This window comes from Gorilla gorilla, chromosome 4 (genome assembly GCF_029281585.2).
Source record: "Gorilla gorilla gorilla isolate KB3781 chromosome 4, NHGRI_mGorGor1-v2.1_pri, whole genome shotgun sequence".
NCBI lineage: Eukaryota > Metazoa > Chordata > Mammalia > Primates > Hominidae > Gorilla > Gorilla gorilla.
Window position 1 is genome coordinate 116866875 of NC_073228.2, and position 17204 is coordinate 116884078.

Consider the following 17204-nt stretch of genomic DNA (forward strand, 5'->3'; position numbering starts at 1 on the left):
TATCAAGTCTACAGTTTTCCTCAGATTTTCAGACGATGACGTGGAAAATGCAAAGAAACATAGCTTACTAATTCAAGTCACATTGAAACCTCAACCATTCTTGTTCCTTTCTACTTCTAATTTAAATTTGCTTAGCCTTTAGTTAAGATTTTATATGGTTTGGGTATATAAGTTAGGCCAAAACAAGCTTTCTTGGCTTCACACAAATGAGAAAGCAAAAATTAAACACTACACGTTCCATATGCACCTTCAATAGTAATGTATTCATACAGTGTTTCCTGGAATGGCCAGAAATATATAATCCATTCCTTTTTTATGCCCAGTAGTATCGGCACTCACAAATATACCCCATACCATCAAGCAAAAACAATGGTGGATTGTAATGACTGTGACAACTGAAGTCCCCCAGTACACACATGGATTTCAGTTCCATGTCTTCCCACTTCAGCTTTTGGGCTTCTTATTCCTGGTGACAAAAGGTCATATGACTCTAACCGCAGAGCCAGGGTGGGACTTCTGTTTTTAAGAGATAGGGTCTTGATCTGTCATCCAGGCTGGAGTACAGTGGCACAAATCACAGCTCACTGCAGCCTCGACCTCCCAGGCTCAAGCAATCCCCTCACCTCAGCCTCCTGAGTGGCTGGGACTACAGGTGTGTGCCACCATGCTGGGCTAATTTTTAAAACTTTTTTTTTTTTTTTTTTTGGTAGAGATAGGGTCTTAACTATGTTGCCCAGGCCGGTTGCAAACTACTGGGCTCTAGTGGTCTTCCCACCTTGCCCTCCCAAAATGCTGAGATTACAGGCCCGAGCAACTCCACCTGGTGGATTCTTTTTAATTGAAACATAATGTGGTACGTTTCAAGGCAGTGGAATATACACAGGGAATTAAGAGGCAGACTCGTGGTGTGAATTTAAAGGTAATACGAAAACCAAGGTGGCTTGCCAGTAAGCTGGGCAGAGCGAAGCAAGCCTCGGAAGTGGTGCTTGTTGGTGTACCTGGGTAGCCTGGCAGTGCCGCTTCGTGAGCAATCAGTAAGGAGGTTATATTCTCCCTAAAATAAAAAGGCCAGCAGCGGTACTCTGTGATTAGAGTCCAAATGAGGAGCTGCAGGAGTCATCGGGCGAGAGCCCAGTCTCAATGAGGCTGTGAGTGGCTTCACAGCTGGCCAGGAAACCTTTCAGAGGAGCTGTAATCAGACCAAACCACAGGGAGTCACAGCCATGCAGCCACAAGGCCTGGAATTTCTTAGTAATTGCTGATTATATGGAATTAGTCACTAAGAGAATTGTCTGCATATGTGATTTCTCTCATCCTCACCTTCCATTTACTTTTAACCTGTCAGGCTCTGTCTCCACTGACGTGGATCACTGAGCTCACCAGTGAGCTCCAAGTTGTTGCATCCAGCGGTCCGGTTCCTTCTGTCCTTTTCTTACCTGCCCGCATCACCTGCAGGGCTGACTGCCTCTTTGCTCATGGCTTGCACAAGGCCTCCAGAGCCTGATTTCGTTCTGCTTCATTGGCTGCTCCCTTTCTATACTCCATGCCAAAATACTGGGTGTTGTTTAGGACTTGGGCCTGGCCTGTATTTTATCTTATCCTTTTCTCTAATGGACTCCCTCCATTCCCTTTTCCTAAAAACTTCCACACTCTTATCTTCAGGCCTTTCCTTGGATCTCTGGACTTGTCTGTTTGCGGCCTCTTAACTGGCATCTGCGATTTCACATGTCCAGAGGATTACTTCCCAGATGACCTCCAACAGCCACTCTCTCTCCTGTGTTGGCTAATGGCACCACCTTTCACCCAGTCACTCATTGGGCTCAGATCTCTCTGTCAAGAGTTTTCTCACTGATAAAATTCTTGCAAAGGCAGTTTAAGTTACTTGGAGTCAGCCTTAACTCCTCCTCCCCTCATCCTCGACATCTGTTCAACAGCAAACTCTATCTACCAAGTCTCATCCTGCCATTTGTCACCACACCCAGGTCCAAGTGGTCATCACTTCTCACCCGGACAACCACAACAGCCTGCTAACTGGTTTCTCTGTCTCCTCCCCTGCATCCCTCTGCCCTGGTTTTCACACAGCAGCCCAGGTAACATTTCACATGACAGATCTGATCATGTTACTGCCCTTCACTGCCTTTCACCTACACTTGGAATAAACCCTGTGGTCTTGCCTGGACCTCTAAGGCCCTGCTTGACCTGAGTGCTACTTGCTGGGCCTTTGGGCTGCTGGAATCACCCTTGCCCTGATGGAATCCTGTAGGTCCTCAACACACCCCTGCACAGCCAGGGCCTCTTCCGGATATGATTCTGCCTCTCTCCTCCTCATCTCAGCTTCAGTGTCACCTCCCAGAGAGGCCTAGACTGACCACCCATCTAAACTCATGTCCCAGAGCTATGACATCAACACACCTTGCCATTTCCTTCATATTATTCATTGCAAACTAAAGTTACTTTATTGGAAAAAAAAAATCTCCACAGTGATTGTATCACATCATCCCGTTTCCTTCACGGTAATCACAATTTTTACTTATTTTTTAGAAAATCCAGGCAGCAGATAACAGCTGTCTCTAAGTCCTTTATAAGGATAACATCATTTCATTCCCACATAACCTTTTAAGTCAGTACTATCATGATTCTCATTTTTAAGGGTGAGGAACTTTTTTGTTTTGTTTTTTTTTTCTTTTTGAGATGGAGTCTTGCTCTTTCGCCCGGTCTGAAGTGCAGTGGTGCGATCTTGGGCTAACACAACCTCCAACCCCTAGGGTTCAAGTGATTCTCCTGCCTCAGCCTCCTGAGTAGCTGGGATTATAGGCACCTGCCACCATGCCCAGCTAATTTTTGTATTTTTAGTAGGGACAGGGTTTCACCATGTTGGCCAGGCTGGTCTTGAATTCCTAATTTCAGGTGATCCACCTGCCTCGGCCTCCGAAAGTACTAGGATTACGGGCGCGAGCCACCGCGCCTGGCCTATAGATGAGGAACTTAAGATTAGTCCCTGCAGAACTGGGACTCCCACCTGGGATTCTGTCTGCAGAGCCTGTGCCCTTATGCATCTCACTGGGTAGTAGCCTGTGATTCACAAAGGGAATACAGTAGAGTGCAAGATAAACAAGACCTCTGCTTAACAGTGCAGCCCTGCAGAACTAAGACTCAAGTGTCCCCAGATAATGAGGTTCTGCAGGTATGTCGGTGGCTGTGTTTTGCCAGGAGTAGCAGCACAAGGACAACAGCAGTCTAACTTTTTTTTGCCCAGACTTTGCTATGAACATGTTTCTTGTCCAGGAAATCCATCTGGAGTTTTCACAGGCCTTGCCAGTGGCTGCTGTGTGTTCCAGTGCCCTCCACCACTCTGCCTTTATGAGGTCCCAGGCAAGGCCTTCTCTTTGAGCTTTGGGGATGTTGGAGGGATGGCAGAAAAGTAAAATAAATCTCAATTACTCAAGCAACAACCCCCTCAATCCCTTGAGTGAGCCTCAGTCTTCACCCTCTGTGCTTCTGGGCACTTGGCTCTGGGGCTCAGCAGTTTATTTGCGTGCTAATGAAGCCACAGGCACACTTTGTATTCCATTAATGTCCTGCAGACCCATGTGCTTTTATGGAATTCTAAGCACAACTTCCATTGCTTGATTGCTTTTATACATCAACCAAATATGAAGAATCAGCAAGTTTAAATAAAACAGCACCTTTTGCAATAATGGTCCTCCTCATGAATCAGTGAAGATTCTGCTGCTTATTTGTTCAGTGGGGGCTCCCTTTTAAAAAGCACCCCACCCACTTCCCTTTTCATTTTATCCCACTCTTCGTGTGGCTCAAAAACAGTATTCATCCACAGCTGCTGAAATAGGGGTCAACTAGTGTCATCCTTTTTCCATTCAGGGACAAATGTTGGTTCCTACAAGTCTGGAAGTTTTCTAGAATTGGGTGGATGGTTTATGAACTTGGACATGGATTTGAACTCTGAGGAGTCTTGCTGACTTTTTCGAAGGCACTGGTAACAGTCTAGGGCTCTGTGGGCCACTGATGGGTAAAGAGTAGTCAGGGCCGGGCACAGTGGCTCATGCCCGTAATCCCAGCACTTTGTGAGGTTGAGGCGGGCAGATCACTTGAGCCTAGGAGTTTGAGACCAGCCTGGGCAACATGGTGAAATCCTGTCTCTACTAAAAATACAAAAACTAGCCAGGCGTGGTGGTGTGCGCCTGTAGTCCAAGCTACTTGGGAGGCTTAGGTGGGAGGACTGCTTGAGCCTGGGGAGGTTGAGGCTGCACAGAGCTGTGATTGTGCCACTATACTCCAGCCTGGATGACAGAGTGAGACCCTGTCTCAAAAAAGTACCATAGAAGACTCAGATAATAGGGAGAAGATACGTGATGGAGGTGACTGAAGGAAGCTTCAAGATGGTGAGCATTCTGATTGGAAAGGATGAGGGAGAATCAGGGATAAAGCAAAGGGTGTGCTCTTGGAAAGATGAATTGTCCAGAGGGGCTGGACTACAGATCAAGCATGGGGAAACATTTGAACTATGGGCTAGGAAGTTAAGTTAGGGACCTACGGACAATCTTGAGTGCCAAGGCACTGAAGGTGCTTATGCAGAGCACCCTAATCTGAAGTATGTTTTAAGGTATTTTGGCGGCAGAATCAAACTACAGAATGACCCATTAGGACACTACTCTCTGGGTTCTGAGGGTTAGTGCAATGGAAAGGAATGGAAAGGATTTTAAGGAATTATGACCTGCTGACAAGAGGTAGGGAGGGGAGACTTACAAGTTATAATCCTGGATCATTAGGAGAAGGGGATTTTTAACATAAATAGGAATTCATCAAAGGGCAGGAAGAAACAGAATTGTATTGGATGTGCTGTTTTGAGGCTTTAGCATATTTGGGTGGAGATGTCCAGTGGGCATGAGGTTGAGATAATTTAGGGACCATTTAGAAGGAACAGCTGAAGACATGAGAGTTGGAGTCATGTACTTGGCTGAGTAAACCACAATCCCTGGCCCTAAAAGGACTCTCTTTCTGTGGGGGGACTGAGGGTTAAGGAGGGGAGTTGGGGGTAGAACCAGGCATATTAAGAAATGAGCAATGAAATGTTCCATGAGAGAAGGAAATTCATGGCGCTAGGAACCAAAAAAGAAGTGGGAGAGGGTGTCATTTCTGCTGGGAGGTGGAGGAAGGGAACATCCGGATCCATTTTACAGATAGCTTTAAGTCACGCTGATGTGAATGTTTGGGGAATGGGATTGGGTGGGGCAACAGTGAAGCCCCAAAGGCGCAGAAGAGGAAGAGCAGTCTCACGGCAGGTGTGATCACACTGACCAGACGAGGCCCTCCTGCCACTGGATGTATCCTTACAGGGCTCTGGCACGCAACCCTGTCTTCCAGCAGCAGCAGCTTGCCTACTTCTTATTCAGCAGAGAGGGGAAAGGAAGCCCTCTTCTGGTGGATGAGTCAGGGGCATCCTGTCCCTGGACAGAACGGCCACTGTGATTTGTCGATTGCCTTAACGTGGCATTTTACAGAACCATCTGGCAAACACGCAGACACAGATGGCATATTCCAGTTCCCTGGAGGGCTGGGCACAGCCCCTGGATGGTCGGTGACTAAATGACCGCAGCCTCCTGGAGGGCAGGGCGCTGACTCCCGCAGGTAGTATGTGAGGCTCGCCCCACCCTGCTCCTGGGTAGAGTGAAAGGCGAGTGCCTGTGAGGCAGCACCATGCTCTGCTCCTCATCATGGCTCAGGCGATGTATCATGGTGAGGAGCAGCGCACCTACTTCCTGCCTCCCAGCACTGAGGAAGCACAGATCCTTACTTTAAAAAGATATTTTTTACTTACTTATTTTTTAAAGATGGGATCTCGCTATGTTGCCCAGGCTGGATTTGAACTGGCCTCCAGGGATGCTCCTGCCTTGGCCTCCCCAGTAGCTGGAACTCCAGGTGTATGCAACAGCACCTGGCTCACTCAGATCCTTACCTTTTTATCAGCATGACTTAGGCTGACATATGCCATTGCTTCACAGCTCTGTGTGTTTAAGGAAGTCCGCCTCCCGCCATGGCACCTCATTTGCCTTTCACACTGACAGACTAAGACATGGCTGTTTACTGGAGGCATAGAGGTTTCTCACTGCCCAGACCAGCCACACAGCAGGTAGTCTTCAGATAAACGAGTGGGCTCAGCTCACTCATCTGCAAGCAAGCCCAATGCTGCCAGCACATGTGGGGCACAAGGGGTCTCCACAGAGAATGTAGAAACATGCAGACTTCCCCACTGCCTCACTGTGTGACCTTGAGAGATCACTCAGCCTTGCTGTCCCACTCCGCGCCCCCCCGCCCCCAACCCAGGATCACATGGAGAGCAGCACCTGCTCCCGGCTGCCTCCCAAGAATATGATGGAGATGAACTAGTCTGCTCCTCTCAGCTGTGCTTGGGTCCCGAGGGCAGGCTGCACAAACACCATGTGAGTACAAAAAAAGAGTCATTTCTGAAAATTCCCTTATTTAGCTGCCTTTTTATAGATCACTTACTTGGTGGAAAGATCAGTCAAATTTTACTAGGACCAAGGGTGAGAGACAGATCTGAGATGGAGAAGGTTTTTACAGCACACAGGCTGGATGGACAAGAGTGAAAACAAGATACCCTGTTAAGAAAACATCTCGTGTGCCAGACTGGAAACCTGGTCATCCAGATGGGGTTTTATGGCAATACCACAGCCAACAAACTGCAATAAATGTTCACCGAAGTAGGGGGAACGAAATCAGACCAGATGGGAGTTATATATACAGTAAATGCGGGGTGGCATGTAGCCCTTGTTTTGTTCCAAACAGAAGAAAGTTAGGAGAAGATACACTGAGAGAGCCAGGGCTGAGTGACAAGGGCTGGCCAGGTAAGGGGAGGTTGGGTTGGGGACAGTGTCATGACCCAGAACCAGTGACTGAAGTGTCACAGGGCACCTTCCCTGGGATGGCTGGTTCCCCTTAAGGACAGCCCATGGCTTAGCCTCTTCCTCCTCCCTTAGCGACACCTGATCTTTTCAGTCTGGATGCCTGCGCCTACAGTTTCGGTGTCTGGCACCATCCTTTTTTCAAGGGAGAAATATTGCTGAAAATGCTGGTAAGATTCCCCCAGCTGACCTCAACCATAAGCTCGGCTGTGATTTAATACCTTCAAAAAAGGTGTTCATTTCCATTTGATTTTTTAAAATAAAAACCTCAGGAATCATTTCATATTCATATATAATACAATTCATATATAATACAAACATATATAATACAATTCATATATAATACAAACCAAAACTGCAGCCCTGAGGTGTGTATATTGTATCCCCTCATGAAGTGATGACCCCCGTTTCTAAGCTATATTTACAGTATCATTATGTTATTTTCCTTTTTCCTTTACCTCTGTAAGTTTGTTCTTGGCTCCATCCATCTGGGTCTTGATTAGAAATCCATGCTAACCAACTTAAGGCTGGTTTTTGGAAATCCACTGTGACTGACAGAACAAATGAAGTCTCTTTATGTTTAGTCAGCACAATCTGCATCTTCCTTGTGCCAGCAAAGGCCTCTGAGGTTTGGGGAATTTGAAAAACTTAAGGGCTTAGCTTACAGATACAATATCCAAATGGCTCCCACTGGAAATAGCGAGTGGATTTCCATCCCGTGTTTCTGGCACAGTTAAGTCATTAGGATTTGTTGAGGGCATTTTTCTGTGCAGCTTTTCTCTTCCCGCCCCAAGCAGAGCAACTGCCATTTAACTGCACGGCCAGAGGCTCTGGCAAAGTACAAACAGAGCTATTACAGCTTGGAAGGAAAGACAAAAAGTGACAGTAAATCAGGAAGGTAGTGAAGTTCCCCACAAGGCAACCTTCCATCCACCATCAGCTTGGAGGCCATCCTATAAACAGGCCCGCTGGATCAAGTTAGCTGACTGAAAATACACTGTAGCCTTCCCCTCCAACCCTAAATCCCCAGAAATGGCAGGAAAGACATTTTTTAAAACCCCTGAGCGTCTTAGAAAGGAGTGCTCTTTGTATATCAGAAACCATGCTCAATCATAAAAAATGAAAGGCAGATGTTTTCTTCTTCCTGAAAACCACAATGCAAAATGAATGCAGAAAAATATTCTGCAAAAGGAAGAAGGGCATTCAGAGGTGCTCCAACCAGAGGTGTTGGCTACCAGAACAGGAGGGGACCAAATGCTTGGGTCAGATATGCAGACTAGAGGGCTGTTATTAGCCAGGAGACACAGAAAGCCCAGGAGACAGCTTCTGATATGACCCAGCTGACAGCACTTTGAAGGACCTGGCTACATTTTCTGGGTGGCAGACTGTAATAAGTAGAAGCAGGACTCTCAAATGGGATGGCTGGGTGCAGTGGCTCATGCCTGTAATCAGAGCACACTGTGAGGCCAAGGCGGGTGGATCACCTGAGGTCAGGAGTTCAAGACCAGCCTGGCCAACATGGTGAAATCCCATCTCTACTAAAAATACAAAAAATCAGCCAGGTGTGGTGGCGTGTGCCTGTAGTGCCAGCTAACTTGGGAGGCTGAGGCAGGAGAATTGCTTGAACCTGGGAGACAGAGATTGCAGTGAGCCAAGATCGCACCACTGCACTCCAGCCTGAGCGACAGAGTGAGACCCTGTCTCAAAAAACAAAAAACAAAACCTCTCGAACAGGTGACCTAGAAATTTAAAATACAAGAATGAACACACAAACAAGAACCACTGAATATTTAAAGAAAGCAAACACCAAGAAAGAGTCACAAAACTCAACTATGAAAAGAATTACATGTGAAGAAACAGAATTAATACAGCAGACAAAAAAGATGAAGGAATTTAAGGGCCGGGCAGGGTACCGCATGCCTGTAATCCCAACATTTTGGGAGGCCAAGATGGGAAGATCACTTGAGCCCAGGAGTTTGAGACCAGCCTGGGCAACATAGGGAGACGCTGTCTCAAAAAAAAAAAAAAAAAAATTAGCCAGGTGTGGGGGCATGCACCTGTGGTCCTAGCTACTTGGGAGGCTGGGGTGGGAGGATCACTTGAGCCCGGGAGATTGAGGCTGCAGTGAGCTGTGATTGTGTCACTGCACTCCAGCCTGGGCAACAGAATGAGACCCTCTCTCAAAAAAAAAAAAAAAAAAAAATTTAAGCATTATAAAAATCCTCAAAGAGATGCATATCACTAAAAAATAGATGACAGATTTAATCACCAAAATAAAAAACTCAACATATAGGTCAAACATCACAATGAACCTAACTAAAGAATAAATTAGTGAGCTGGAAAATTGAGCCAAAAAATCTGTCTCTCCAGAACTGCAACTATCTGATAGGGCAGCCACAAGCCACATGTGGCTCTTGAGAACTTGAAATGTCTGAATTTGAGATATGCTGAGGTGTAAAATACATACCAGGTTTTGAAAACTTAGTTTAAAAAAATTTTATTAATAGTTTGAGAAAATATTGACTATATGTTAAAATAATGTAGACATATTGTGTTAAATAAAATGTTATTAAAGGGAATTTCAGCTGTCTTTGTTCTTTTTAATGTGGCTACTAGAAAATTTAAAATTACATATGTGGTTCACATTACATTTCTGCTGGACAATGCTGCTGTAGAACCCGGGGAAAAAGCAGTGATGGAAAGAAGGTATGAAAAGTGGAGATACGGAAGACAGAGCTAGATGAATCAGCATCTGTTTCTCCTTGCAGGAGGAGATAAAGAACTGGGGGGCGGTGAGGGGAAAGAAACACTGAAATAACAGAGGAAAATTTCCCAGAACTAAATAAATACACAAAGCTTTTTCATACTACCAACGCTGAAGGAAAGTATTCCTGCTGAAGTTGGAAACAAGGTAAGAGTGCCTGTTTTCACCTCACTAGTTAACACTGTCCCGGAAGTTTCTAGCCAATGCAACCACATAACAGAAAAGGAAAGGAAGAGGAATCTTCCTATTCACTGATGAAACAATGACTGCCTAAGTGCTGTCTCTTAAGTGCTCTCTCTTCTCACTGTTTTGAAAGGCCTGGCACCAACAGGCCTTCTCCATTTCTGGCTTCCAAGACATGGGTAAAGTGGAACACATCAGCACCTTCTCCTTTTGGGAGCAGCAAAGAGAACTCAGAACAAAGCCTCCATGCCCAGGATAAACACCAGCTGGGGTGGGGAAAGGGTGCTTACCGACGAATGGCGTTGGTGAACTCCGCAGCCAGCTCATTCTCGCTGCACGTTGTCCTGAGTTCAGCTAGGGACAGAGCTGCGGAGGCAGCATCAGCACACTCCTGACAACAGCAAACACATTCCAGTTAGGCCTGAATCCAAGCCGGCAGCACCCTGGAAGCCTGCAGCAGAGCGCGGTAGGTGGCTCGTGCAGTGATGGCAGCAGTGTGGGCACCGGGTGGCGCCCTCAGGTCATGCCAAAGGGGAAAGCCTGACAGCAAGCCAAAGAGGCCCCTCTGCTCCCAGACCGCTGGCTCCTTTTGCAGGCTGGCCAGTGCGGTGGGGATGACACCCAGTATGCTCTGAGCAGACACTGATGCCAGGCACTGGTCTAAGCATGCCATATGCATTCAATCATTTAATCTCCACAAATACTCTCTGAGGCAGGAACTATCATTATCTCCATTTTACCAAGGAGGGAATGAAGGCACAGAGAAGTTATGCCGCCCAGTCACCAGCTAGGAAATGGGGGAACCAGGATTCAAACCCAAGCTGTGTGGCCACAGATCAATCTCTTGACCGCTAGGTAAAGCCTCTTTTAATCATACAAGACAAGTGAGAAATACCCGTGAACATCCTTGGTGCCCCATCCCACGTCTCCTTGGGAGAAAAGCAAACTCCTTTAGATTTAGGAGCTTTCCTGGGTTCAGTGTAATCATCAAGAAAACCCAGCAGAGGAGGAGGAAAACAGAAGTGCACCCCACCCCATGGCTTAGCATTAGACAGGGACCTTGACATCATCTAAAGCAAATCATCCCACCCTGCAGATGAGGAAACTTAAGAGCCAGTGCTCCAAATCCTATAGTTAAGACTATTCAAAGCAGTGACCATGCCTGAGTGCTCTACATTCCATGCACAGAGAGGACAGCAGCCACACTACATAGTACCATGGCCGGGGGAAGGCATTCATCGGATGATCTCTCAACGGACATGAGTGCTACCGAGCTGCAGGCCTGAGAATAAAAAGCTTGTGATCTGTTGCAGGAGATGGAATGTAAACAGATTTTTTGTTTGTTTGTTTTTTGAGATGGAGTTTTGCTCTCGTTGCCCAGGCTGGAGTGCAATGGCGCGATCTTGGCTCACTACAACTTCTGCCTCCTGGGTTCATGCGATTCTCCCGCCTCAGCGTCCCGAGTAGCTGGGATTACAGGCATCTGCCACCACGTCTGGCTAATTTTGTATTTTTAGTAGACGGGGTTTCTCCATGTTGGTCAGGCTGGTCTCAAACTCCTGACCTCAGGTAATCCACCCACCTCGGCCTCCCAAAGTGCTGGGATCACAGGCGTGAGCCACCGCACCTGGCCATAAACAGAAAATTTTATAAGATGTGAGCTACAGAGAGGCACGGATTCAGTGCTGCAAGTCCAGGCACGTGGTCTCCCGAGGCAGTTCCTTGGCAGTGGCGCTGCCAACACCTGAGTGCTCTTCCCTCTGCCATGCCCTCCACCTGGGCTGCCTTCCACCTCCTCTCCACCTACCTGTGCTCAGAGATCCAAGTCCCCTGTCCACCCTTGGAATCTGTTGAGATTCCCACAATACCCTCACTTTTTGTATATCCATTCCCATTTGATGTTAACATTTCGTGAGACTCCTTAATGCTCTGTCTCGTTCATGGTGCCTCTCACTGAATATACTTGGCAGTATCTGGTGCACACAGACAAGAATTTCAAAACCTAACGCAACTTGAATAACATCTGGAATCCAGCTGCGCTAGTTGGAGGGAAGCTTTTTAAAGAAGCATAAGCACCCACCCAGTGGAGCAAAAAAAAATGTTCAAGACTCAAATGTGGCCCGCCAGCTGCTTTTTATGACCCACAGGATAAGAATGGTTTTCCTATTTTTAAAATCATTTTAAAAAGTCAAAAGAAGAGTATTCTGTGACAGGTAGAAATTAAATGAAATTTAAATGTCAGCATCCATACATAAAGTATTACTAGAGGCCAGGCACAGTGGCTCACGCCTGTAATCTCAGCACTCTGGGAGGCCAAGGCAGGTAGATCACTTGAGGTCAGGAGTTTGAGACCAGCCTGACCAACATGGTGAAAACCCATCTCTACTAAAAATACAAAATTAACCAGGCATGGTGGCGCACACCTGTAGTCCCAGATACTTGGGAGGCTGAGGCAGGAGAATCACTTGAACCTGGTAGGTGGAGGCTGCTGTGAGCTGAGATGGCACCACTGCACTCCAGCCTGGGCAACAAGAGTGAAACTCCATCTCAAAAAAAAAAAAAAAAAAAATTAATTAAATAAAGTGCTACTAGAACACAGCCATGGCCACTGGTCTCCCTGTTGCCTCTGCTTTTGCACTAGCATTGGACAATAGCAAAGCTGAGTGGCTGCAGCTGCACCCAAACGACCCACAAGCCCTACAACATTCACTGTGTGACCCTTCACAGAAAAGTGCTGACCCCTTCTCTAGACGCTCGCCTCATCCAGCAACAGCTAAGACCAGATGAATAGCCCAGATGGGAGATTTTATTCCAACAGTAAATGGATCTAGTATTTGAAAGGCAAGATAATCAGCTTATTTCATTACCTGAAAAACACAACATACTCTTATAAAGGTTCTTACTGTAGTGTTAAAAAAAAAAATCATCTGGCCTTTTCCATAGGAGAAATTTTCTTACTTTTTTTTTTTGAGACAGAGTCTGACTCTGTCGCCCAGGCTGTGGTGCAGCTGCACGACCTTGGGTCACTGCAACTTCCGCCTCCCAGGTTCAAGCAGTTCTTGTGCCGCAGCCTCCCAAGTAGCTGGGATTACAGGCGCCACCACCATGCCCGGCTAATTTTTGTATTTTTAGTAGAGATGGGGTTTCACCATGTTGGTGATGCTGGTCTTGACCTCCTGACCTCAAGTGATCCACCCGCCTTGGGCTCCCAAAGTACTGGGATTATAGGTATCAGCCACCACGTCCAGCCAAATTTCCTTACTTTGAAGCCACTCCACATAACAGTGTTTCACCCAGTCAAAATAAATACCAGAAACTAGGGGAAAATGCTCAGTTCATGGGCCTTCTGGCAAGAACCTGGTAACTCCATTTCTACCACACCCCAAGAACACACACAAACACTACTGCTCTGTCTCTTAGGCTCTGTCCCTAACTGACTGCTAACAAACTCAAAAGGCAAAAAAAAAAAAAAAAAAAAGAGATTTTGAAGGTGTTTGTACGGAACCTCATCTTCCCGAACCCCAGATACTTCCATGTGAACCCAGATACAGCACCGCATGGCTGGTGCCCACCTGCACAGCCTGACTCACCTCCCCCAGCCTTGGGCAGATGGCTTCATAGTACACTTGGCATAGTGACTTCTCTAAAGCCCAAACTGTATCACATCATCTCTTGCTGACGACCCTTCCATGATTCCGCACGGCCCTCAAGATAACTCCAGCCAGTGCATCAACTCCACACCCCTCCGGGCCATTGCACGTGCTGTCCCATCAGCCTAAGGGCACCTCTTCTCTCCCCTGGCCCTCCACCTGCCCCTCTTCAACAGGCTACCTCCCACTTTCCACTGGGGCTCAGCTCGGAAGTTCATTTCTTCCAGAAAACCTGTCCTGAATCTCCCAAGTGGACATTTGTGTCTGGCTTCTGTCCTCCCATGGTGCTAAGAATTCAGCCTCGCACTGGGGACATTCTCTCACTGCTCTGCGATCATCCGTTTGCCCACCAGTCTCCTCCTAAGAATGTAAATTCCTGGAGGACAGACTTTGCCTGTCTATCACAGAGCTGCCTCTAGCACCCTGCCTTGGTTCTGGCACGCTGTGAGTGCCAAATCACATTTATCAGCTGAATGGATGAATAAAAAGCAGCCAGGGTCTTGGGAGGGCTGGCCTGGCTGGGTGCCACAGCTGTGTCTTGTCTTGGCTCCTCAGCAAGTGGGAGGTGGAGAAGGGTGTAGCTGTGGCCATTTGTGCATCATGCTTCAGAGCTCTTAACTATGTAGGGAGTGACAATTCACTGTCACATGACATCAGTACTGTTCCTTCTTTCCCAGGTATATGGCTCTCCTGGAGACGATCCTGTACTTATGCTATGAGAAGCGGCTTATTAGACTAGCAAGTTGGCATATGTCTGCGAGTCCTGGGTCTGAAACAAATGGGGGTCAAGAGAAGCTTGCATTTATTAAGAACAGAAAAATATGATGCACAGAATATAGAAGACCCTTGGACAAGGGATATAATTCTTTAGAGTCCACAGTTGTTTTTTTCCCAACACAGTATTTGGAAAATTCTGAGATACAGGATAATGGAATGAACTTGGATTCCAGAAAAAAAAAACACCTGGTGGCTGATAAGAGAGTCAGTTTGCAAAATTCTATCACCAGACAGCCCGCTTTCAGATGATGTGGACTTCGTAACCCAAGGCTTCCTTCCTCCTCCTCTGCCGGCAGGCTGCTTCCTGCTTACCACCCTGTGACGGTAGCAACGCCAGCAGCAAGGAGTCAAGGAGGAAATGCAGTGGAGAGAAGAGAGCCCGTTAGTGGATCTGGGCTAAATCCCAATTCTACCATTTATCAGCAGTGAGACTCCTCACTTCTTTGAGCCTCATTTTTCTCATGTAAATGGGGATAACTATTCTTTCCTCAGACCTGTGAGACTTAAGGGCGATAATAAATGCAGTCATTGGTACAGAAGTACTGTAGCTCCCCCTTAACTGCAGTTTTGCTTTCTGTGGTTTCGGTTCCTCAAGGTCAACCATGGTCTGAAAATATTAAATGGGAAATCCTAGAAATAAACAGTAAGTTTTAAATTGTGCACCATTCTGAGCAGCGCGATGAAACCTTGCACTGACCTGCGCCATCCCACCTGAGTTGCGAATCATTCCTTAGTCCAGCATAGCCGCAGCGTAGACACTCCCCACCCATCTGTCATTTAGTAGCTGTCTCCATTATCAGATCAACTATCAGTGTCACACTGCTTGTGTTCAAGTAACCCTTATGGCATGTAATAATAGCCCCAAAGTGCAACATTAATGATGCTGACATATTGTTATAATTGTTCTATTAATATTTTAGTGTTAATCTTTTACTGTGCCTAATTTATAAATTAAACTTCACCACAGGTATGTATGTATAGGGGAAAACGTAGAATATATAAGGGTTCAGTATTACCTGTGATTTCAGGCATCTATGGGGGATTTTGGATCATATCACCTGTGGATAAAGGGGGCCCTATTATATCAATAAACCAACAAATGAGGGCTGCCGTGTGACAGAGGATTAGATGAAGGAGGCGAGAACAGTATCAGTGGACAACTGCAGAGATCACCCCTCTGATGTGACTGTGATATGTGAAAAGGTTCAACTATTACATAAAGTGAGATTTGGTATTTCTAAAATGTAGACCTGGTTTCATTACACTCAAAATGTCACCTTCTTAGATACCTGCGAATGGCCTGCATTTCCTATGCAAATACAAGAACTGAGGCAGCAGGGCGGTGAGGTGTGGCCAGTGGTCACTGGGCAGTCAGGGAGGCCTGAGCCTAAGGGTGTCCCCAAACCACTCCGGCCCTACCTTGCTGGGTTTGTCTTTGCTGCCGCTGCTGGTGGAGCTGAGGGATCGCATCCGCTGCTCCTTCTGCTCCTCCACCTCGGACTTCAGGTGCTCAATGTGCACCAGGTAGGCCTGCTCCTGGGCCTCCCGCGTGCTCAGCTTCAGCTCCAGGGCCTTCTTCTCTTTCTCCAGTAGGTAGAGCTGGGCCTTCAGCTCGGCCATCTCCTCCTACAGAGCAAGGAGCACAGAGCACATGATGCACGCCCGATCTGAGAGCAGGGCTGGCTGCTGCCAAGTGGGTGGGTGGTGGGTCCCCGGCTATGCCTCACAGGCCCGTGGTAGAGTTATCACTTTGAAGTTGGCAGTAGGATGAGGGGGAGGAGACGTGGCACCTGTCACCACACTTCTAAAGGAATGATGTATGGACAAGGCCATGCACTTTGTCAGTCTATGGACTAGACCTGAGACAGAAGGGCAGAAGTTACAGGCAAGATTGTGGTTCAATATAGGGAAAACCTTTCTAACAAATAGAGCCCCCACTCAGGCAACATGGGCCTCGATGGAAACCCATTCTCTGGTCTGCAGATGCTGAGCTGCACCTGCCAGAGGCTGTAAAGTCACCTATCCATGGAAGGCCTCTTCTGGCCAAGCCCCTTCCAATTCCCATTTTGGTTTCCATAGCACCAACCACATATTTAATCACACCCGCGGCACCTCTGTTGCCCTGTAGCTGGGCCAGGCATGTGGCGAATGCCTCCAGCAACATCAACCTCCAGCTTTTGCCTACTTCTCAGGGCCCAAATGAAATCAATAGAAACAGCATCCTTCACAGGTGACTGCTCATCAGACAACTTCTAAAAGTATCCTAAGAACTCAAATGAGAGCGACGAGTGGAGAATAAGAAGTGAATCCAAAATAGGACAGTGCCATCCTGGGACCAGGAGCCAATAACAATGACAGCCAGTAGCCTTTACTGAGCACGTGGCACTGTGCTAAGTGTTCACATGACGTGGCTCATTTCATCTTCCCAACCTGGGTTAGGTATTGCAACTATCTCCTTTGACAGATGGGAAACTGAGGCACACAGAAGGAAATCCCCCTGCTCATGGCTACTGGGTAAGCTGTGGAGCCACAGATTGCAGCCAAGCTGTCTGGTTCAGAGCTATACTGCCTCCCTCCCTTTCAAGGTGAGCCCACGCATGACTCTTGTCCCCGCATTTCTGCTGGAAAGTAACTCCACCAGCCAGCCCATGGCCACCAGGTCCAGCCTTCCCAGCCCACCGTGAGATGGACTCACCTGAGGTTAGTTCAGATTCTCACCACCCCCGCAGTGACCCTTCTGAGGTAATAAACCACAGGCCTGGTGCACTCTCCTGGGTAAGTTGGACTAGGGGGTAGATGTTTTCACTCTCAAATGTGGGGAAATAGCTAGAGGACACCCCTCGAGAGGGACGTTAGTCAATATGCTCAGTAAACTACTCAGAACATGCC

The 17204-nt window shown here is 47.2% G+C and overlaps 1 protein-coding gene across 6 annotated transcripts in view; it reads right to left on the minus strand.

The window, feature by feature from the left end:
* MCC (MCC regulator of WNT signaling pathway) overlaps positions 1-17204 on the minus strand; it is a 481477-nt gene that overhangs the window by 16354 nt on the left and 447919 nt on the right. For 3 of the 6 annotated variants that reach the window (XM_004042362.5, XM_055387453.2, XM_063706709.1), the window contains 2 exons: positions 15735-15941; positions 10179-10279 (listed from right to left, as the gene is read on the minus strand). In XM_004042362.5, coding sequence (XP_004042410.1) covers positions 10179-10279; positions 15735-15941 — 308 coding nt within the window. The other 3 variants (XM_055387455.2, XM_055387452.2, XM_055387454.2) reach the window with 2 other exon arrangements.